Raw genomic sequence first — 23,548 nt, 5'->3', positions numbered from 1 at the left:
GACCCCGGGAACCGGCAACCTCGATGTTTCCACACCGCGCTCTCACCCGCTGGCTAACAGGCCACCCCTGTGCTCCTTTCCTCGTTGTCATCAACCTTCACCTTCGGATCTAATTTTGCACCTTTGCTCAGAAAGGATGCTCCAAATTGCACAAGTTGGGGCCTCACCCATCCTGCGCTGGCCGCGGCCTCCTGCCCCGCCCGGAGCCCACAGGGGGCGCGGGGGTGACGCGGGGCGGGGCAGGACGTGGCGGGGACGTCGGTGTCCGGGCTCCTGGGCCCGGGGCCGCGTCAGGGGAAGGTGAGGCACGCGAGGCTGCGGAGTCTACACGGTCCTGGTGGAAAAGTCGGGGTGTAAGTCAGGCGGCCGCCGAGGGTGCACACCCTGCGGTCGCCCTGTCACCCCACCACCCGTCCGCGCGCCCCTGGGTCCCCGACCACGCTCGCCGCCCGGGAACGCGCCCGCACGCTCGCCACGCCCCGCGCGCCGCCAGGTGCGCACGCCGGACGTGCGTGCTTCAGCGAGGGCGGGGCAGCAGCGCGCCGACGCCGCGCACGCCGTACGCACGAGCACGTGACCGCCCCCCCCGGCCCCCCCCCCCGGCCGGCTGGGGCCTGGCGCCCGTCGGCCCTGAAACAGGGAGAGGCGCGTGGGCTGCCTCCCAGCGCCGGTCACGCCGTCGGCTTCCTTCACCGGCAAACGTGACCGGGGCTGCGACCGCAGGCCCGGAGCCGTGCGAGGCAGTGGGGATGCGGGAGGACAAAAGCGCGCCTGCCTGCGAGGCTGACACGGACGGAAGCTGAGGCTGGGGGTCCTCGTGGGGAGCAGGCGGCAGCGTCGCGTCATTGGCTTCGCTCCCGTGATCCCACTTGTGAGCACTAGGCCCGCACACTGCTTTCTGGGGCCCTGCCTCTGCTTGGGAGGCGCTCAAGGCCCCGCGAGGGCCTGTCGCCTGTCGCCCGGCGCCGTCAGGGTACAGCACGTGGCGCGCCCGGAGCCGCCATGCACCGGGCGCAGGGACAGTGGGCATCCGGAGGAGAGCGGGCCGCTCCAGGCCTGCGACTGGGGTCGTTCCAGCGCGGCCTCGCGGTCGCCTGCAGAGACGGGGTCAGGGAGGTCGCCTGCGTCGGGCTGGCTGCCGTCGCTCCCTCGCAGACAGTTTGGGGACCTCCGGTTGGCCAGGAAAACACGGAGGCAGGAAACTCCGCCAGGTCAGGCAGGGTGGGGGAAGGGAGGCCATGTTGTCACAGCCTTGGCCCAGTCGCCTTCCCTGTCCCCTGGGCCATCTTGACCCGAGGCTTCAGCAGGCATCGCGGGTGGCAGGGGAGCCCGGCCGGCCGCCGCGGAAGACCCTGTCCTCCTGGTCGGGCCTTCCCGCCCTGGACACCGGCGGAGGTGCCTCCACGTGGATGCGAGCCTTCGCAAGCTCCGGCCGGCTCCGGACAGCGCGTCCGGTTCTCCAGGCTGCTTCATTGAGTCCCTGCCAGGGCATCGCTGGACGTGCTGCTCGGGTTTCCGCGCGCTTCCCCCATGGCCGCCCCGGGCCTGTAGCTGCACGTGTCGGTTCGTCCGGCTCGGACAACATCCCTTACGCTGGCGCTTCCGGCTGCGACGGCCTGTGGGCGCACTGCAGGCAGCCTCGCCCCCGGCAACTGCTAGTCTACCTTGATGTTCAGCCCGGGGCTGCCACTGTGCCCGGCTGGGTGTCCCTGCCAACCGGCTTCCTCCAGGCCTTCACCTTGGGTCCTCCCTCATCCTCACCCTCCCTTCACCACCGGGGCAGTTGTGGTCACACATCTGGGGTTACAGGGGTTCCCTTTGGTTCCAATGTCCCTTTGCCCTGCAAGTCACCTCTGCCTTTCTCTTGCCTACAACCAATGGGAAGTGGGAGGCAGAAGGGCTGAGTGGCTGTATCCAGTGGGAGGCACTGGCAGGGCGACGAGCGGCAGGGAGGCTCCGCTACTATTTAGTGCCGACACCGTCAGCGCCAGGTCTCACTGGGTCAGGAAGGGCCCCAGGCCTCGGGATGCTGAGCCCTCGCTGCAGGGGCTCGTGTTGGGGTGCTTACCACCCCTTAGCTTCCTTGAACCCTGTTCCTAAAAACAGCTCATTAAACTCTCTGTGGCCATGTCCTTTGACAATCCTGGCTGACAACAGTTTCAGTCTATTTCTCCCAGTGCTTGTTGGTTTGAGAGAGGAGGTACCCTACTACCTGCAACAGCAAGTTCCACGGACGCTTTTTACGTGTAAAGTTTCAAAACAAATTCAAAGATTTTTCTCCCCAAAGAATTTATATCTAGAATGTCCTTGGGGGAACAGTTTTATGTTTTTCAAATTATACAGCTGAACAGCAAGGTTTCTTACCACATTAATTTTAAGCAGTTTTGTATGGACGAAACAGCACATGCTGTGCCCCCATTGTCCCCGGCAGGAACCCACTCCCCCTGTCCCTCCAGTCTGCAGGGAATGTACATCGGGAGAGGGCGCCAGACCTGTCACTGTCAGAGTCAGGCAGCTGAGGCCACGAGGAACAGAGTGGCTCCGCGGGAGTGTGCTGGGCCCGTAACCCAGAGGTCCATAGGTCAGAATCATCTTCTGTTACAAGGGCACCTTTTTGTCCATCATGACCTCTGGCTTTTGGGTCCATGGGCAGCAGAACCCACTCAACCTTTGAACCCTCGCATCCATGTCCATGTCCCATGAAAACACACAGGCCCCTGTCAGCAGATGGTTCATGGTGTAATGGTCAGCGCTCTGGACTCTGAATCATGGATCTGAGTTCAGATCTCAGTAGAACCTGCATGTGTGAGGGTGTTACCTGCTAACGGTGACAGGGAAGGACGCGCTCTGGCTGTGGGCCAGCTGGTGACGTGGGTGTGGTGAGGGAAGGTACAACACGTGACAGGTGACGTGGGCCCATCTGAGCACATGCCGACCCCGGGCTGGGGAGGGTGGCCTCTGGCTGATGCGACTCCACTCAGACACGCTCGGGCTTTGTTCCGTATCCGTCACCAGAGAGTGGAAAAGCGGACTGTAAGCGAATGATGCCGAAACGTGCTCTCGCACAACAAGTCCAGTTACGAAGCCCTATTGTGGGCAGGTGCATGGTAGAGAACCAGGTGAAAACACCTAACATGCCAAGGCTTCCCTGCGTGAGGGTCAGGAGGATGTCGTCACTGTGGAGAAGCACCCAGGGCTGTCACAAGCGTCTCATGTCACGGGACGGGCCCTGATGAGGATGGGGTCCCGGGTCTGGTAGGTGCCTGTTTGCCAGCCCTTTCTGTTGAACTGTTTGTGGGCGAAATGCTATCTCCCCCTCCTCATTTAAGGCAAGCCCCACAAGCGATGGGTGCAGGGTGAGGGGCCCCATGTGAGGGGTCGCGGAGAGGAGCTCCGGCAGGCTGTCAGGCCTCCCCCACCTCAAGGTGAGTGTAGCTTAAAGACTGAACGGAAAAGTGCACATGGGGGGGCCCCTGGCGCCAGTCCCCACAGAGCCCACAGGGAGACGGTCTGGCCCCAGAAGGAATGTGGCCCAGCGCTGCCAGAACTTAAGATTCTTTTTAAGAAAAGCCAGAAATTCAGATTTGTGTAGGAGCCCCCCTATTCCAAAAGGTAGCAGTTTATTCATGTTATGGCAAAAACATTTTCAAGAGTTAACGTATGTGACTAAAACCAGGAGCCAAACTAGGTGACCCAGGACTGCGGCTGCAACCGGCCCGCCCCCACCCGCCATGCTGGTGTTCATCAAGCCGCAGGCACGCGGACGCACTTCTCAGGTCTGTGCGGGCCACATGGGGATCTTTTCAAGCCTAAAAGAATCTGTCTTCATTCCTGTTCTTTGGGATTTTTCGGTTTTAGGATAAAAGGATATGTAAACTGGGGCGATGTTTCTCACACAAAATGCTCCAATCGCACACATTACGAAGACAGCACCACATCAGAGCAAGGGAGCCGTCAACAGGTGGGGGCAGGGAATTCTGGAAACCAAAGTCATGAAAGCAAAGCTGAGCTTTCTTCCGAGTCTCTGCACCCCCCTTGGGCACCATCTGTACCGGCTGTTACCACTTGATGTCTCGGCTGTGGGTGGGGTGCCCCGGGTCCCCATAAGCTGTGTGCAGGGTCTCCTGGGCCCGGGGGGAGTCAGCCCCGCCCAGCCACTCCTGGTACAGCGCCTGCACATGTGCACTGGTCTCGGCGGGCCGCACCGGGATGTGGGCGTAGATGCCTTCCATCTGCCGCAGCAGGGCCTTGTCCGTGCGCCCATCCTCCGCCTGGGCCTGGCCCCTGCCGCTCAAACACCCTGAAACACAGGCAGGGAGAGCGTTCTCCCCCTTCCGTCTCAAAGGGCAGACGGCTCTGGGCAGGAGAGGAATGATAGCCAGAGCCTCGAGCTGGGCCCTGGACACATGTCCCCAACGAGGCCTCGGGAACCCTTCCTGTTTCCTGCTCCAACGCTGCTCATGACACGCGTCTACGCAGAACTGAAATAACTCGCTAACCTTTTTTAACTTTGGGTGGCTGTGTACGCAAATCTGGGTTTCCAGTTTCCCTTGAAACGTATTGAAACCAGGAGGGCACAGAAACTGTTAACAAGCCACCATCTCCCCAGCGTCTGCTTAATGCCTCACTGCACTGGTCCTACCAGGGCTGCATCTGGGAGGGGACAGGGACCCAGGAGCCCACACACCAAATGCTGCGGCCTGAACAGAAACCCCTCCCATGTCCACATATGGGTGCTACGTGCTTTCAAATGTGTGAGATGGTATCAGAATTTACAGGATAAAAATCTACTTAAAAGAATCTGCAGCCAATTTCCCCTTGGCCAAGCCTCTCTCCACTTGTGTGCTCCCCTGACAGCACCCAACAGTTGCCACGTTTGACCTCAAATCTCAAAAAGACACTCGGCCGAGGCAGGGAACTCTGCACACTCCCTGTGAGTGGTCTGCGCCTCTCCTCAGACCCTCAGCCCCCTGCTCCCCCAGCCAAAGCTCTAACTCCAGGGCATAGGTGAGACAAGCCCAGCCCCCACCCCATGGGGCTGCAGGCCTCCTGGGACCCCCTCTGCTATCTCACCAGCCGCCTCCTGTCCTCAACTCCTCCCCCCAGGGGGTTCCCAAGGTGACATCTGAGTACCCGCTCTTTCCTCACTAGGTGGGTGTGCAGGAGGGAGAGGCACCATCATGTCACAGCCACTGGGGCAGCGTCCACACTCCCTCAAAGCCATGGCGCTGAGTGAGCCCCAGGGACTCAGCCTTACCCCCAGCGCAGGCGAGGACCTCCACAAAGTGGTACGGGAACCTGCCCTTCTTCAGCTTCAGGACCATGTTCTGGATGTTCCGAAAGCCGCATGCAGCCGCGAAGCGGAGCAGAACCTCCCCGTCCCTCTCAAGGGTAACTTCCTGGAAGTCTTTGTTCCTGCAAAATGAATACACGGGCTGAGCTGTCGTGTCCTCCTGTGGCTTGAGGAGCATTTCCAATCTAAGTTCAGAAGTCCGTGAACAAACACAAACAAGGCCTTTGGATCTTAAGTGGTGTGAGCCCTGCAAACAGGACAGCCCCCTGGCATGCACACGCTGGCCTTGGGGACTGTCCCAAGGCAGCACTGAGCACATGCGCAGCCTGCAGCCGCCCCTGCGCACCTCAGGGCACGGTAGGTGACCTCGCCCACGTCCTCGTTGAACAGCTCCTTGGCCGCGTGCCGGAAGACGTGTGCCAGGTACCCGTCGGAGCTGGCCCCGTCGTGCCGTCTCAGCTCTCCCTCCTCCAGGTCTCCGAACCTCAGCAGGCAGACAGAGCGACAGCGACAGTTAGATCAGTGCCTGAGTTTTACGATGCAAGGCCGCCACGGCAAGATGAAATCCTCTCCAAGTACCTCAGCTCTGGGCACATCCCACTTTACTGCATTTTGATGAGCAGCATGAAACCTGTTTGCATCCGAGTCTGAAGTGGGGGGTGGGGGATGTTCAGACTCCTCAGGGAGTCACTTCTCAGCTGCACCTGTGCCAGGGTGTGTCCCTCAGGATACGGAAACCGGGACTCTGAGGGTGACTCGAGAACACACTGGCGTGAGCCCCGGTCAAAATGGGCCGTGCGGTCAGTTGGCTCAGCACAGGCTGTGGCCACAGGCCCTCGAGTAGCTAAAATTCTATAAACCTCAGTCCAGCCGTCCACAAAAGGGCCTCAAATAGTCCCCACGCCACCACCAGAGGACCCACTGAGTGGCCCATGCGCGCCCCACACGCAGGGGCACCAGTGTCAGCTAGCATCACCACCGACAGCAGGAGCCCAGACTGCCACTCTCAGTGCCCAGGGACCCACGGAATCTGTCGCCTGGGGGTAGCCACACCTGGAGCAGGTCTAGACGCAAACGTCGGAACAGATGGCGCTTGGCATGGCGGTGCAGGTGATAAATGGACGGCCCCGCACCCAGACCACGGACACCCGACGCCCTGCAGCCTCAGAGAATGGCATCCCACACCAGGGGCCTGCCCACATTCGATTCAAGAGCCAGGATGATGGCCAAGGTTGCAGTGGAGCCGTGCAGTGACATGGGAAGTGGCACCCCAGGTCAGGTGCCACCTGCACCCCCATCTCAGCACAGCACGTAAAGTAGGGAGGCCCTGGGACATGTGACACCAGAGATCATGCAGGAGGCCCATCCCCAAGGTGGTCCTCCCTGCAAAAGCCACTTACAGAGTGTCCACAGCAGCGTCTTTCACTGACAGGTCACTTTGCTCCATTATCTGCACAATTTCACCTACAGATGAAGGAGAGGCAGGAGGCGCTGTGAGAGGACGCAGCCGGCGCAGGCGGAACCTCACACTTGCCCCACACCTGTGTCCATGTTATTTTCTTCCTCACAGCAAATTCTAAGTCAAGGTGACCCTGGATGCTGTCCCTCACACAGCAAGGAGCCATCTCAAGGGCAAAGTAACACTAATAGAATGGAAAATGTGACTAAAACCTCAGAGAAGACTCTTAATTCCTCTGTGCTCTTGAAACGAAGGACTGTGGCAAACAAACTCACAATATTTTGTTTCCTAGAAGACTTTGTGGTGACCTCATGTCACCACAGAATGACCGAAAACACACTGGCAGCATTTACATGACACACTGTCTCTATAATGAGACTGCCGGACACCAGAACACGCCTGGCTCCCCTCACAGGCAGGTCCCCGAGGAACCCGAGAGCAAACGGGAACCTAAACCAGCCACTGTGGCACCAGATGTGTGTCAGGTGACTGAACACACCATCTCTGTTCCCAGGAAGAGAGGCCAGGGCATGGTTCCCCTAAAACCCACTGTCCGCAGCAGGTCGCCTGTGGCCCCTTCCTCCTGCAGGGGACGGGGACAGGTTGCTGCGGGCCCTCTGTCCTACTCGCCCTGCCAGTCTCGACCCCACAGCAGCCCGCACAGCAGAAGCCTGTCCTGGGCGTCCACGGGCTGGAGCTCCGGGTCAGGGCCCCATGGAGGGTCACTGCCCCTGAAGGTCGCCCCGGCCCCACCCACCTCTCACCTGAGGTCAACACGCAGTCAGCTCCCCGGGAACTATGCAAAGTTGTGGGAAAATCTTCTCGAAGGGCCTCCAGCTTCTTGTCATAGCAAGGGGCCACAATGACGTGGAAAATCTTGTCTGGGGACAGGTTCTGTGGAGACGAGCAAGCCCGAGCTCAGGGCCGTGCAGCGTGAGGAGGCCACTCACCACTGCTGCCCAGCGCTCGCCCGCAGGCCACCCGCCCAGCTGCCTGCTGCGAGCCAGGCGGCCCTGGTCTGAGCCCGGTCTTCCACAGGCCAAGTTCCTGCCTCACTCCCATCACCCCCCTCGCCCCACCGAGAGCGGCACCAGGCCCACGTGGGGCTGTCGCACTCTCAGCGGCCTGGGGACTTGCAAGGAGAGCTTGGGAACCTGAGCCCGTTTCCCCTGACCTGTATGCAGTGACCAAACATGGCAGAATAAGCCACTGCTGGGCTGTTACTGGACACCCTGACTTTCCAGACACTTCCTACGGGACACCTGCCGGGGCTGCCCCACCCCGTGCCCATGGCTGGGCCAGAATTTGGTGGCAACGCCACCAGGAGCCAGTATCTGCCGAGTGAATTCTGAGGTGAGGCCTGGGAGGAAAGGCCTACTGAGGCCGGGGCGAAGCCCGGGAAGGACATCCTTCCCGCGTTGCAGGGCTCCAGGAAGCGTGCCCGGCGGCCCCTCAGCAGGGCTGCAGGACTGACGCGCAGCATTTAGGACGAGACACTCCTGAGCGCCTGGGAACAGTGGGGGTGGGGCAAGCCAAGGTATGAATCCTACACCTCATTTTCCTGTCCCCCAAGCTGAACACACACATGGATATCACATTTATAACTGTGGTGATCTTACAAAGAGACCAGGTAGAAAGGAAACACTCCCTATCGCTGAACTAACAAGGCTGCCAGGACTGTGGCTTTAAGCAGGCTTCAGGAGACTGAAACACGCCTGCTGCCCAGTCTCTCCAGTTCCCACAGTGCCCGACAACGTTTGCTCCCCGAGGAAACTGTCATCTGACTGAGGACGACACGTGGGGAGCTCCGAAAGACCCCAGGAGGAGGGCCACATTGTGGGTCGCACTGGGGCATCAGGGAGCTCCGGGAGGACCAGGCCTGGCTACTGCCAGTCCCCGGGGGCAGCCCTGTTTCGCAAGCCAGTGGTCTGAGTTGGGGCTGGGAGAGGGAAGGGGACAATACAGTGACCAGCTGAAGACCGGGTGCCACGCCTAGTGGTGGTAGGGGACCCTGGGAAGCCAAGGGCCCTGGGAAAAACTCGAAGGGCAAGGTAGGGCCTCAGGAGTTTGGTGGGAGTGCCCGTGGTGTCGGGGCGGCCGTGGCCAAGGCCGGCAGAGGCCTGCTCACTGCGCTGCAAACGGCCAGGGCGGCGGCCACACGGGGCTTCCTTGGTGCGTTCCTCTCCGGGCAAGGCCCAGACGCCCTCAGCAGGGTGGGCACTGTTTCCACTTGGCCTGGGGCTGAGAGCGCCCAGCTGTGCCCAATGGGAGCCCGCAGCCCCGCTCGCCCTCAGCTCCCAGCACCAGCCGGCCCCCACGTGGAAGCCAGGACCATGACCCATGCCGCCCTCCGGGAAGAGGTTGGCTCACCTGCCGTCTGGCGAAGTAATCCTTCACCAGAGAACCCATGATCTGCTGGGGAGACTTGGCAGTGCAGAGGTGGGGGGTGATGGGGTGACCCAGCACCCGCTCAGCGTACCGGACCCAGCCTGCGGACAGAACGGGTCCTATGTCAGCTCCTCAGGGCTGCTTCCTCCTGCTTCCCATCACACCCCAGGGATTCAGAGCTCCTGAGACCCCATCCCCCTGGGGGAAGCTGGGACACCTCTTCCTTATCTCGCCACAACGGTCAACAGACCCCTCCCCGAAGCCGTCGCCACCTCAGCAGCTGGGGCCGTGGGAATCCCAGGGACGTCCCCAGCCTGCAGGGTGCTGGGCACAGGCGGCTCTGTCGGCCCTGGACCAAAGGACAGAGTGTGACGGAGAGCCAGGACAGCTGGTCCCCCAAAAGACAGGGGAATGCTCTCAAAGGGTTGGCTCCAAGGCAGTGGCCCAGCCTGCATGGTTCCAGCTCTACCTCACCAGCTGCAAACTTGTTCCCACAGCCATGCCCCCTGGGGGCACTGCTGCTGCTGTGGGTGCCAAGGGTATGCACAGGTCAGAGGTCAGCAGACCCAAAGCCCACTCCCTTCTCCCGTTGGGCCTGGCCTGGCGAGGAGGGCATCTCGTGACACCTGCTGACCCTGCAGATGGGCGTGTACACCAAGGGGTGTGGGCAGACCCCTGGGGCAACCGACTGCCCATGCCCCTGCTGGGGAAGAGCTGCAGGCACCAGACTCGACAATCCCTGAACGAACTCTCACATCACGCTGTGACCTGCATGCAGGCCTAAGCGCACTCAGGAAACAGCCATGGTGACCCACAGAAGCCCCTACGAAGTGCACTGGAGTGGGGCTCTCCTCGTCCCCAACTCTGCACGTGTGTGTGCACCGGCTTACCTTAAAGAACAACTACCACGAACAACAGCGCCATTGGGGGCCCAGGCATTACGACCTCGGGGCTGGCCTTGTAGGGCCCCGCCCACCCTGGTCTCAGCCCAGGTGCCAGCACCCCCAGACGCAGCTCTCAGGCAGATGGCATCTGTGCTGTGGGCATGCTTGCTGTGTGCTGGGAAGGCTTCCAAGGCCTGGGCAACCACACAAGATTAGGCCAAACTCCGGGAGGCACAAGCCGGGGCCCCCAGAGAAGCCCGGCCTGAGGGGAAGAGGCTGAGCAGGGGTGCGGGGGATAAACCAGGACCCATGGCCCACAGCGCCTGGCACCCGAAGCCAGACGGGCTAGCGCCTTCCCAGGGACACCTGTGATCAGCAACTCGTGACTGAGCAGGGCAGGGGGCAGAGACGCCACCTGGAGTCCCCACTGCGAGCTGCATGGCAGCACGGTCATGCTGAGAGCCACCCCCTTCTCAGTGACCATCTCTGAGGGCACGAGAGGGTAATGTGCTCAGAGCAGTGGACCAGCACGCGGCCAGCCACTCTCCAGATACTTTGCTGGGCTCAGAGAGCCAACTTCCTGCAATTCTGCCCATGAGCACTCTCGAACCGCGGGATCTCACAAGGCCCCTCCAGGCTGAGCGGCTCAAACGCCCCCTTCCTCTGCTGGGCCAAGGTGCAGCCGGCAGGGACATCGCATGGGTGTGGCCCAGTCCCAGCCTGGACTCCGCGTGTGGGGAAGCCAACACAGGCTCGCCCGCCTCGGTCCGGTTCTACCCACCAGGTCATGTCACCTGACCTTGGTGCTGCTTTAGGTTCCTTAAGTTGTCAGGGAGGCAAAAATGACAATGCCAAATTATAGAAAAGGTGAGTTTTGAACCAGATCTCACCCCACCTCCCTGAATTTGAGAGGGGTGTACCTGAACGGTTAGTTTTGACACGCTGAGGTAATAGAGCTCTGAGAGGAGAATGTAGGATTTTCTACAGGCCCCAAACCTGTAAGTAAACAGCCCTGCACAGCTCAACGAGACAACCGAATGCAGCAAAGGTCAGGCTGGTGAGGCAGGAGTGGCTGGTGCACAGCAGGCAAAGGGGCTGAAAGAGGCGGGAACTCTGGGACAGACGGGGCTCCCAGCAGCACCGTGCTCACTCGCGCACTCGCTGGGGAGAGGGGGGCGCAGAGGGCTCCCTGGGTCCCGTGGGAATGATGGAATGAACTGGCTGCTTGTGGCCCAAGGTACCTGCCTCGCCAGCAGGGGAGGCGTCCTCCTAGGCTCCGCCCCAGCAGGGCCTCCCCCAAGAGGGTCCACAGACAATCTGCTTTGGTGTCAGAAGGCACGGGCTTTCCCACACATCCTGCTGCCCCAGGGGCACAGGCCCATTTGGGGCAGCTCACACTGCTTCCTCCTTGGCTGGGTGGGACCGAGCCACAGTGTCCAGCTGCGTACGGCACTGAGTGACGGGCCCCACGAGGAGAGCATGAGACCCGGGCTGGGACCCACACAGACACCAGGGACCTTGGAAGGTGCCTGCGAGCCAGATGACCCCTGAGCCCTGCACACCTGCATGGCACCTGCAGTGACGCACTGCCGGGGTGGACACCACAGGCAGCAGTGTCCGTTCTGAGCCATGGGCCACACTGAGGCCTCGCACACAGAAATTGGTCCCCAAGCCCGGGAGACCCGGGAGCATCCCTGAGTCACTTTCCTAGGACAAAGCAGGCACCGGGGACAAGCCCGTGAAGTGGAGCACATCCCATGGTGAGCGACACAGCTCAGCCCGTGCACGAACCATGTGGCCTCTTGCACAGACAGCCCATCTCACCTCAGGGTTTTCTCAGTGGGTGGGAAGTATTTCCAAGTTCTAAGCAACCGTAGTATAAACATTCTACATTAATAGAGCACACACCTCGGGATCGACCAGTGACATGTGAGATGCTAGAGAAATCTAGAACCCTGCTGAGCGGAGGATAAAGTGAGGATAGAAACATGAAGAAAAACCTGAAACTTGTGTAGCCCACAACTAGCTCTGACAGAGCAGCTTTCCTTTGCTCTCACAGAGCTCACGTTTTCAGAAACAAACTGTCACTAAACGTCGCTTACCACTACAGCACTTTCTTCCTTCTTCCCTATGCGTTGTCTTTAAACATCTTCTTGTTCCAAAATTTCTAATTTTCCAGAACTAAAAAGCCTGTGATAAGTCACGTCTGTACCTCAGGAACCAGACTCTACACTAATACTAATTAGACTGGTTTAAAAAGTGCTGCCAGATAGAACCTCAGCTTCAACGTAAAGAAATCTTTTTGTTCCATAATTTTTACTAAAGCTGGCAAAGGACAGATGAGTGTTCGCCACGTCATCTTTGATCATGTGGACGTCTGAAATGTCATACTTTTGAGAGAAAATAGATTTACTTTTCCTAATACATAATATTTGCTCCAGAAACTTTAGAAATACAGATAAATGAAGACAAGACATTAGCACTCAGCTGTTAGGTCTCTCCCCCACCCCATCCGCACACCCCAGTCAAACCACCCAGAACTAATGAGTATGCTGAGTGACATGAAATTGTGCACCAGGCCCAAACCCCTTCCCCTGGTCTATGAGGCCAAGTAGGCTGGGCCTACTGACCTCTGAGCTCACCCACTGCCCAGCGCGCCCCACAGGCAGCCTGTGTGAAGGGTGCTTCAGACAAGTGGAGCCACTGCGGCTGGCCCTGGCACTCACCAGGACAGGCGGACGTCAGCATGGGTAACGTGGGCTGCTCCTCACTGTGCTGGTGGTACCGACGCACGAATTCTCTCTGGCTTTCCAGGATACTGAAGTCCGCAGCTATCGTTGTGTCGAACACATAGTGCACCCCTGCAGGGGAGGGGGGCTCAGCTTCACATCGCCGCCCGGGCCTGTCCTCTGAGAGACCAACTGACAGAACAGGTTCCGCAGGCAGCCTCCTGAGCCAGGGTCACCTCCTGAGCCAGGGTCACCCTCCTGAGCCAGGGTCACCCTCCTGAGCCAGGGTCACCTCCTGAGCCTGTGTCACCCTCCTAGCCAGGGTCACCCTCGTGAGCCAGGGTCACCCTCCTGAGCCAGGGTCACCCTCCTGAACCAGGGTCACCCTCCTGAGCCAGGGTCACCCTCCTGAGCCAGGGTCACCCTCGTGAGCCAGGGTCACCCTCCTGAGCCAGGGTCACCCTCCTGAGCCAGGGTCACCCTCCTGAGCCAGGGTCACCCTCCTGAGCCAGAGGTCACCCTTCTGAGCTAGGGTCACCTCCTGAGCTAGTCAAATAAATGCCCTCCATGGTCTCCCGAGCAGGTGTGGAGTCCCCCACGCGTCCCCGGCCACCCTGTGCAAAGATGGTCACTTGCCGCTCCCGAAGGGGCCATCCCGGCAGTAACACAACACCCATCTGCACGAGTCACCTCCTGAGCTAGCGGTCACCCTCCTGAGTTGTCACCCTCCTGAGCCAGGGTCACCTCCTGAGCTAGCGGTCACCCTCCTGAGCTGTCACCCTCCTGAGCCAGGGTCACCTCCTGAGCCTGTGTCACCTCCTGAGCCAGGGTCACCATCCTGAGCGACGGTCACCTCCTGAACTAGAGGTCACCCTCCTGAGCTAGAGGTCACCCTTCTGAGCTAGGGTCACCTCCTGAGCTAGTCAAATAAATGCCCTCCATGGTCTCCTGAGCAGGCGTGGAGTCCCCCACGCGTCCCCGGCCACCCTGTGCAAAGGTGGTCACTTGCCGCTCCCGAAGGGGCCATCCCGGTAGTAACACAACACCCATCTGCACGAGTCACCTCCTGAGCTAGCGGTCACCCTCCTGAGTTGTCACCCTCCTGAGCCAGGGTCACCTCCTGAGCTAGCGGTCACCCTCCTGAGCTGTCACCCTCCTGAGCCAGGGTCACCTCCTGAGCTAGTGGTCACCCTCGTGAGCCAGCGGTCACCCTCCTGAGCCAGGGTCACCTCCTGAGCTAGTGGTCACCCTCGTGAGCTGTCACCCTCTGCTCTCATTTCTATCACTACTGTGGACGTACCGGACTGTGCATCTTTTTTTTAATCAATAGCACATATTTTCAGCAATCAAATAGGTATGTTCTCTCGTCTGCTTTCTCTTTTTCTCTCCATCTATATTTATGTAAACACTGTACAGTGCTCCCCATATAAATGACAGTGTTACCTCGGTTTTCTAATGTGATCCGTTCCGGGAGACCGTTCGAGTTCTGAAATGTTCGAAAACAGAGGCACGGTTTCCTCATAGAAAGTAACGCAAAATGGATTAATCCGTTCCAGACCTTTAAAATCAACCCCTAAAACTGAAAATTTAGCATGATACCATAGATCCATAAAATTTAAGGCGTACGTAAACCGAAATGTTCATCAACAGAGACGTTTGAAAACCGAGGTACCACTGTAATGGAGTATTATCCGGGACCAGCAGCATTTCCTTTCAATTCACTGGTTAAACTAAATTCCAGTCTGTAATGGTCTCTGACATCTTTAAAATAAATGAGTAAACTGATTAAGCCTATCTTTATGATGGTCTTAATTTTATGTTGATTTTTAACGAGCTATCTTTTTAATAAATGTTCTTAAAGTTGGCAAATAAACCCAAGGAAAAAGAATGTATTTTCAATAATTATAATAAAATACTTTAAACAAATAATTTTCATATTTGCAGCCAGTCTAAATCTTAAAAGCAGCCAGTTATTCTTAAAAAGAAACATAATCAATATTCTAAGTATCATCTTAAAGCATCACCTAGAAATTGGTCTGTGAATATCTTCTCATTATTACCATAAAGTACCCAACTACTTATTTTTCAAAAATGTCAAAATCGGGCCCTTCCCCGAGATGGCACAGCATCTAATAACTTCGATCTTCAGAAAGCTAAGACGGGATCGTAACTGCGCCTCAGTTTTGGCAGTACGCTGCGCCATGGGAAGCTGCTGAGCACCGAGCACGCCAAGGGGCAGTGAGGCCAGCTGGCTGGCCATCTATTTCATCAGTAACCCAATGGGTTTGTCTCTAACAGGCCACTGAGGACTAACAAGAATTCATATTTGGCCAATGGCTCAAGTTGCCCTCTTTGAGCTTGCCTGTTGATGGCCGTGTATGAGGATGCTCTGGGGGCCGGAAAAGTCCGCCGCGGGTGGGGGGCCGTTCTAGGCTAACAGCAGATGATACGTCCCAGTGTTCATTCACCGCCGAGACCTGACCCACTTTCGCTCCTCACACAATGGACACAGCCCATCCCTTTCTGCTCTGCTCTCGAGCTTCCTAGGAAACCAGACGCCAGTCATTGCAGACAGGATTCTGTCAAATAAACGTCCTCCATGGTCCCCCGAGCAGGCGTGGAGTCCCCCACACGTCCCCGGCCACCCTGTGCAAAGATGGTCACTTGCCGCTCCTGAAGGGGCCATCCCGGCAGTAACACAACACCCGTCTGCACGACAGCGGGTAAATGACACGCATCTACCACCGTCACAGGCAGGGTCCTCTTACAGCCCTCGACTCTCATGGAAGTGCTTCCCTGGCCTGTGCCCTTGAAAACTGAACTCGAGAGATAAGAAGGGCATATACAAACTCGAGTTATAGCTTCATAGTTGTAGTTATAGCAAGGGCGCCTCACCAAGACTTTTGAGGAAGCCGCAGAGTCTTCTAGATGCATCAGTCACACTGAGGCTGAATTTAGCAGCAAAATAAGGCAGAGACTGAGGACACACTGACACGGCCAGCACCTTGTGCAGTGAGGAGTCACATTTCTAGGAGAAACAGAGAAGAATGTCATACATGTGGGGTCACACAGGGTATGGAAAAGAGACACTATAATAAACAGTCCAGAACAAACAGAACATAACATGTTCTGTGAAAAGATTAGTAAATAGAGAAACACTGGCAAGTGTAACTAAAGAAAAAAGAGGAAAAAGTTAGGGTTAAAAAGCAGGACATCCCAAGATATTCTGTCAATTTTTATAACAATTTCATATTAAAATGCAAATATCTGGAAGAAAATGATAATTTTAAAGGAAAAACATAAATTACAATATTGGCCCATATATAACTGAAATGACTCATAACAGTGAAAAATATACACACTGAAATGGTGCCCAGAGATCTGTCCCCTAAGAGGCCTCAAGCCCAAGTCGTTTAGTCGCAAATTGTAACAGTTTTAAGGAGCCTGACCCGGTGCCTCCTGTCCCCCTGCCGGACGCCCTGCCAGGGGATTTCCAGGGCGCACTCACTTCATTCTCACTCAAATGTCACTTGCTCTGAGGAGGGAGCCAGTTTATGACCAGGAGGGGATCAGCTGTGCCCAGAGCCAGGCTGAGCAGAGAAAAGGAACTGCTGCTCCTCGACAGCCCTGGGAGGCTGACTCAGCCAAGCCCAGAACCGCCCCTACTTCTAAGCTTTCAGTTTCATGAGATAACCATTTCCTTGTCTCACGCCAGTCTGCGTGGGCACCATTATCTGGAGCTGCAATGCTGACTGATGCAGGTATGTACCAGAAGTCTCTGCAAGCATCTATTTCATCATAAAATTTTACAAGCATTTTCACTGGAGTCTGAAAACAGAGGGTAGTGCTATTTATCACCACTGTTACTTGAGAGTGATTCCAAGGTCCTAAACGACATCATCTGAAGAGGTATATGGGTTGGAAGAGATAAAGTTTATCATTTGTAGTCAACAAACCCACAAACCTAAGATAATCCAGGAAACTATTAGCATATTAAGTTTACAAAACAGCCCTGAAGATCAACAGCTTTCGACACACCAATAATAACTGACAGTGTAGAAGATATCAGAATAAAACGTAATACGTAACAAAACAACAATAAAACTCCAATCACATCAAGAACAAATTACAGATACAGAGAACTGAGGAATAACCTGATACAAACATTTATGGGGAAAATTGTCGCCCTTCACTGACGGTCACACAGAGAGCACGTCCACAGATGAAAAGATGATACACTGAAAAACCATTTCTCCCACACTAACCTATAAATTCAATACAACTCCAGTCAAAGTCCTACAAGTAACGCAGGGTAATGTAAGATTAGCCAAGAAAATCTGACCAACAGAAACATGGGCCCAGGTATCAGGGCATCTTAAAATAAAACACATAAACTATACGTATGTTTCACAGTAAGAAAGGCTTTCTTCTGAAATGCAAATTAAACACCATGGGGAGAAGACTGATGTACATAGTTCCGTGGAATGAAACAACTCAGGTGTGAAGGAGGCATCATACACCAGAAGACGAGGGACAGCGACAGAAAGGACCTGGGCCATGTGTAACAGGGGTCCTGGGCTGCAGGCTGAGGATGCCGAGCAACACAGCAGGTTCCTGGGGCTTGCGGGGCCAGCTCACCTCTGGGTGTCCCCACGGGAGAGCATAACCCTCCAAGTTGTCATGTGCCTAGAGGCAGGATTTTGTTGCTAGCAGCTGAATGTAATTTCGAGCTAACACAGAGTATAAACATGCAGCATAAAATGTAAATGGTCAGTAAATGTGTCCACGACCCTCAGGCTCACTGATCAGTAAGAATGTGCAAGGGAGACCTTTCCTACCGCCAGAGCGGGAAGCACGTGAGCCTGGTATCGGTGTGACCAAGAGAGCTGGGCCCCGGTGTCCTCATCTATCGCTGTGGGAGCATAAGGGACAGCCACTTCTAAAGGTCTCTGGCAGACGCTGCCGACCCCACAGAGTCAGAAGTCTGTGGTGGTCCCACAGAGGGTCCCAGGGCCTCAGCCGTAATAACTGTTTCACCTCATAAAATACTGAAACCACGTGGGTTCCAGAGGACGAGGGTGAGCAGGTGGGACAGGTGTACATGGTGAACATGGCCGACAGGGCGAGGATCTCCTGGTTCAGATTCTGGCCTGCTGCCCACCAGGGAGGTCACACCCAGACCCAATGAATGCTGACAACAGAAACACATGTATTTCTGTGTGAACGTGGGACTTGTCGGGGACATGCCACAGGATGGGTGGCAAACACTGAGAAGCCTGCTTGACTCTGCCGAACGCCGCACACCCAGCACTGCCTGGACAGCAGCAAGGGCTCCACGTGACACCTGCGCAGCCATGTGGGCAGGGGAACTTCCTGTGAGCAGTAGTAGCAGCGGGGCAAACCGAGGGGCGTGCTGCCAGCTCATCTGCCTTCATCTTTCCTTCCTTTTCCTCTCACCTGTCTTCCAGGCAGGAGTGACTCTGGGCTTTCTGGAGGTCTGCAGAGCCTCGCCCCAGCCTGTGGAGCCCATCAGGACAGAACCCCACCTCTGAGAATGCCCCCGAGGCCTATGCACATCAGCTCAGCCACTGTGCCATCCCATGATGCCAGAAACACCACCATTGTGTGACCTCACACGGCCAAAGCCTCCCCCAAGCTGGGGAGCCTAGTCGGTGGTACGACCACAGCCCCTGCCCAAGTCAGTGAGGGAGCGTGACTCTGGGCCATTTGATTTTGTTCTGATGGGGAGGGGCTCTGGAGAGGACTGACTATGGAAGGGGACACGGGGCCAGGGCCAACCTGTGTGCACCATGTCCCAGCAGAGACTTCCGAACCCCGGACCTCCACCCGCCTCCTCCAGGCCATGGCGCCGAGCACCCGGACCCCATACCTTATTAAGGTTCAGAACACGGAAGAAGTCCTTGGCATTCTGCTGGGAAACCTGGACTCCTTCCTCTTCAGTCATGCAGCTGTCACACGCCAGGCAGTCACTCAGAAATATCTTGGCATCAGCCAACTTGTGGAATTCTCCCTTCTGTGAAAGAAAGATGCTGTTTTGGCCTGATTCCTCAACAAGAGCTCTGTATCATGTGCTTCTTCAGGGAAAGTAACAGCGTAAGCACTGACACACCTGGGACAACACCAGGGCCAGGCCCAGCACTCCAGATGATAGAGGGAAACAGGGCACGGATGCAGCCCAGTGATGACAGGGAGTCTCACAGGTGACCATGGGAGCAGGCCAGCACTGTCACTTGCACTCCTCTGTCCTGGGAGCTGGTCCCTCCTCCTCCCCACGCCCCCTACTCTATCCCTCGGGGGCTCCAGCTGTGGTCCAGCCCCCACTGCCTGATGAGCTCACCCAGCCCTACGGTGCCCACGGAAGCTCCCTGCCGGCGCTGGCACTCCACGTGCAACAGAGCCCTTTGCCACCCAGGCCTGAACTGTGGACGCTCAGTAACAGTCAGTCCGCTCAGCTGTTCGCCCAGACTACAAACCTTGGCACCCACCTGTGGCCCCTCATCTCTCCTGACAGGTATTCACTCTGCAGCCTGAGGTCCGCTACAACGCCCAAGGTCTAAGACACAAGCCACCCCCTCTGCTCGGAGGCCTCTCCACACAGCTGGTGGCCCTTGTCCCTGTCGCTCCCTATGGCTTTCACTTCCAGCCATACTGGCCCCAGAGGCTCTGGGTCTCACCATGCGGGAAATGCTTCACGAGCCCAGCCCACCTCTCGGGCACTCAGACACCTGCTGGAACAGCCCTGCTCAGCTGGCATTCACGTATTGTCTCTCGTCCATGAAACGCGAGCTCTGGGAATAGGAACCGGGACTCCTTCCCTTGGGTTCTGCAGCACCTCCAAGAGTCCCCGCATACTGAAGGAGCTCAATAAATGTTTGGTGGATGAACACACAAACATTCTGAAGCCTACTGGAGCCATTTCAACAAGTCACTGAGAGCTCCTGACAGCTGTGCATTTATTTTTCCTTCAAACATGACTTGGTAATAGATGGCTCTGGGTGGGCCCCTCCCGACACCACCCTCCTCCCACGTGCCTGAGTGTCACTGTGTAGCTCACCCTGGGACCTCATTACATTGCGGACGCACGCTCACGAGGGTCTGAATGGGGCCCCCGAATTTGTACTTCTAAGGTGGTAGTGGCACAGGATGGGGCTGGGGGGTCCAGAGCTGCCGCTCCAAGGGTCTGGAGCATGTGGCCTGGCACACAGCTGGTGCCTAATAGGTACTGTGGAGCAGCACTGAGAATCCTGCCTCCACTGCCCTGCAGAGGTGCCCCCCCCCCACCCCGTACTGTCGCACCAGCAGTGCCTCCCCCAGCAGCCTATGCACCGCACAGAGCCTCCTGCGGGAGTTCCCTGGCCAGGCCCAGGCCCTTCCTACGCCTCACGCTGCCTCCTCCGTCCCCTCCTGCGTCCTAAACACATGCGCTCTGCAGAAACCTGTGCATCAACCCTTCCCCCAACCAGCCTCCCTCCCACCTCCACACCAACACCCCACAGAACTCGGCCCACGGAGCTCAGATCACTCGGTTCCGTGTGCTGCGTCCTCTCTTGCTTTTGTCACTCTGACTGGCCCAGCCAGGCCCCACTACCCTCTGCCTTCATGTGGCTTTTTTCGATACTCCCTGTGCTCCACCAGCTGAGGCTGCCCTCCATCACCTGCCCCAAAGCACATCTGATCTGTCCCCTTGTCCAGACAGCCTCAATGGCTCCCACTGGCCTTCTCCCAGACCACTCTGTGCCTGGTGGGCTCATGTCCCACCCCAATCCTCACCATCCTGGCGCCCAGTCCAGTAGCCCCTTCCCTGCCCATCCCGACAGGATGTCCACCCACTGAGCTGGCGGGGCGTCCACTTAGGTTGTGTATACACGTTATCTCGCCGTCACCACAGCCCTGGGGGGTGGGGAGAAGTAACCTAAGTCCCTATGTCCCTGATAAGGAAACTGGGGCTCCCAGGGTAAGCTGTCCATCTAAGGTGATGCAGCCGGAGGGCGGGAGGGGAGGCCCCAGCCCACTGCTCCAGGTCGCAGGCCCAAGCACTCTATGCCCTCTTCTGCCTTAGCGCCTCAGTGCCTGTTTGTTAGCCCCTGCCACTCGCTAAGCCCTCTAGTCGCAGAGCAGTGGGGGACACAGAGGGACCCGGACCAACACCTGTCAGTCAGTCACATCAGGACTGCTAAACTAAAGAGAACACCTGTGCCTGCTTCTCCGTGCTGCCAATTCTCTACTTGTAAGACCGGTACCAGGACTGCCTAGGGGACGACGTGACCTCAACCCCCATCGCATCCTTCTCTCTGTAAATGGGACAACAGTAGGGCTTACTTGAAGTGCTGGTTCTGAGCGTGAAATGAGATCGCACAGAGAAAGCACTTCCTCTGGTGCCCAGCTCAGGGTATGTGCCCCATAAGCCAGCACTACCAGCGAAGGAGGATTTAAGAACTCCAGAAGTGAGAGAAGAAACCGTTAGAAAAATACACTTACAGAATCATAAGATCTGAATCACTGTGTAAACTACCTACCTAAACCCCCATTTTATAGAACGTTTCATTAAAAAACAGAATTGGAGCTTTAAACATTACACCATCACTTTTAATGAACGACCAAGAATGGCATTTTCTTTGTTCCTAACGCAGTTTGTGTTGGTGTACTTTGAGAAGACAGCCCTCTCACCCTGACGGTCAGGTGCCTGCACCTGCCTGAGGAGCCTGCCTGCCTCTAGGCAGGGGCTCGGCTTTAGCCCACTCCTTCCTCACATCTTTCTTTCTTAGAGCAATGATGTGTGCAGCGACGTGAGTTCCCAAAGAGAAGAAAACCAGCAGCTACTGTTTACTCCAGGCTGATACAGAACTGAAGAATCTACTTGCCTCTCCACTCTCCTGGGGCGGACTCGGTACATCGACTGATGCATTCTGTTGGTCATCGGTTTTTGTTTTTTTGCTACATTCCTTGAAAAGGCAAAGGAACAAATGAAAAAACTTTTAATGTGACTCATTTTTTTTTAAATGTGCATGCTCTCTGATCAATTAACCTCACGTCTAGAAATCTTTCCTAAAGAAATAAAAGCACCTGTCCTTGTGAACGCATACGGACACACGGACACGGACACGGACACACACACACACACACACACACCACTATATCTGTATGGTTCACGTTAACTGAAAACTGGCAGCAATGTGCCTTCTGTCAACCGGTAAATTAGTGCCTGACTACCTGGACACCTGTATACTTAGAATACAATGACCTAGAAATATATGAAATGCTCTCAAGAGGCATCTCTTATACAATATTAGGTTAAAAAAGGGCAACTGATAGAATAATAGTTAGGATGTGACCCAATTTTTGGAAAAACAAACAATGCAAAAAATCCCTCAGCTGCACTGTATGGTTTCATGTTATCACAGGATAGGAACACGGTTACATGGTCACCCCGGTGGAGAGGACCAGCCAAGTTTCCTTCCTACACTTCTGTACTGTTTCGTTACTATGAGCACTTAAGTTTTTAGGAAGTATAAAAATCCCTCAAAAACACTACCAATTGTTCACATCAAGAACAGTGCTTGCTATGACTGCCCTGCGGGGTAACAGGTTGGTTTGCTTTTCTGCGGTTCCTGGCTTCAGGGATATTTTGAGCGGATATTTAAGTGCACTGACAACTAAAGAGACAGCAGCACCCAGGGCGCCTGCAAAGGAAACCCGACACGCACGCAGCAGCACCAAACGCCTGGCAAGGCGCAGAGTCAGTGCTCACACCACTGGCTGCTCCGAGTTACGAGCCACCCACCGCCCTCGTCCACCCACCCGCAAGCCGGGCGGACTGTTAAGACAGTGACTGCCCCAGTCTGACCCCGAGGGCGGTCGGGGAAGTGACGCGGAGGCCCAAGCCCTCGCAGCTGCGAGTCCGGGACCGCGGGCGAGCGGCCGCCCGCGCGCCCCCGCCCAAGCTCGCCGAGCCGCCCGCTCTGAGGACAAGGGCTCCAGGGCCGGTCAGCGAGCAGCCCCGACGCCCTGACCCGTCACTCGGCCTCCAGTCCCCCGACCCCGGGGGGCCGACCCCCCGACCCGACCCCTGCCGGACCGACCGTCGGGCCCCAGACGGAGCGCACGGGGCCCACCTTCCGCGTGCAGTGCTCACACTTCATCTGGAGCGGGGTAGGCGAGGGCCAGGGTGCGTGACCTGCGGGAAGCACCGGGAAACTCGGTCACCGCCGCCGGCCGCCCGCCGCCCTTTGTTATCTTCGCCCCCGGCGCGGCCCCACCCAGCGGCTCCGCTCCGCCAATAAGGAAGCCGGAGAGGGGCGGGCCCGGCCCTGGAGCCAATCGCAGCGTGCGGGGGCGGAGTGCGGCCCGCCTCAGTCGGACGCTCCGGAGGTCGGGGCAGCTTTTCGCGCGGCGGCGCCGAGTGAGTTAGTGTCGGAGGCAGTGAGACGTGTTTGTACCGCGGACCTGGGGGACGTCAGCTCCATGCCGGTCACGCACCTCTCTTCTGGTGTTGGCCGGGCGGAGACGGCGCCGCCCCAGCGAGGAGAGGAGAAGGCGCGGCCCCGGCCTGCCGCCATTGCCTCCCCGAGGCGCATCACGTAGGCCGGGGAGGCGGCAGTGCGCACGCGCGGCGGTACTTGGTGAGCACGTGGTCCGCCCGAGCACGAGGACGGTGTGAAGTGTGCGCTGCTGAGCACTGGTGTCTGGTCTGCATCATAGCAGGCACACTGGGGATTCGGCCCTTACACTTTACAAAGAATACTGTTTCTCCACGAAATGATACCACTGTGCAGGG

The 23,548-nt window shown here is 57.1% G+C and overlaps 1 protein-coding gene across 1 annotated transcript; it reads right to left on the bottom strand.

Annotated features, from left to right (window-relative positions):
- Positions 1-3,583: 3,583 nt before the first annotated feature.
- Positions 3,584-23,344, bottom strand: NARF (nuclear prelamin A recognition factor). Its single transcript, XM_019735608.2, has 11 exons — positions 22,887-23,344; positions 21,636-21,716; positions 18,644-18,787; positions 15,649-15,781; positions 12,751-12,885; positions 9,123-9,241; positions 7,517-7,646; positions 6,694-6,757; positions 5,640-5,777; positions 5,258-5,415; positions 3,584-4,300 (listed from the first exon to the last, which is right to left on the bottom strand). Exons 1-11 carry the CDS (start codon positions 22,911-22,913, stop codon positions 4,059-4,061), a joined length of 1,371 nt encoding a protein of 456 aa, XP_019591167.2. The 5' UTR covers positions 22,914-23,344; the 3' UTR covers positions 3,584-4,058.
- Between the last annotated feature and the right edge of the window lie 204 nt (positions 23,345-23,548).

This window comes from Rhinolophus sinicus, linkage group LG15, assembly GCF_036562045.2.
Source record: "Rhinolophus sinicus isolate RSC01 linkage group LG15, ASM3656204v1, whole genome shotgun sequence".
Taxonomy (NCBI): Eukaryota; Metazoa; Chordata; class Mammalia; order Chiroptera; family Rhinolophidae; genus Rhinolophus; species Rhinolophus sinicus.
Note: the sequence above shows the minus strand (reverse complement) of the source record. Positions and strands in the feature narration are given on the sequence as shown.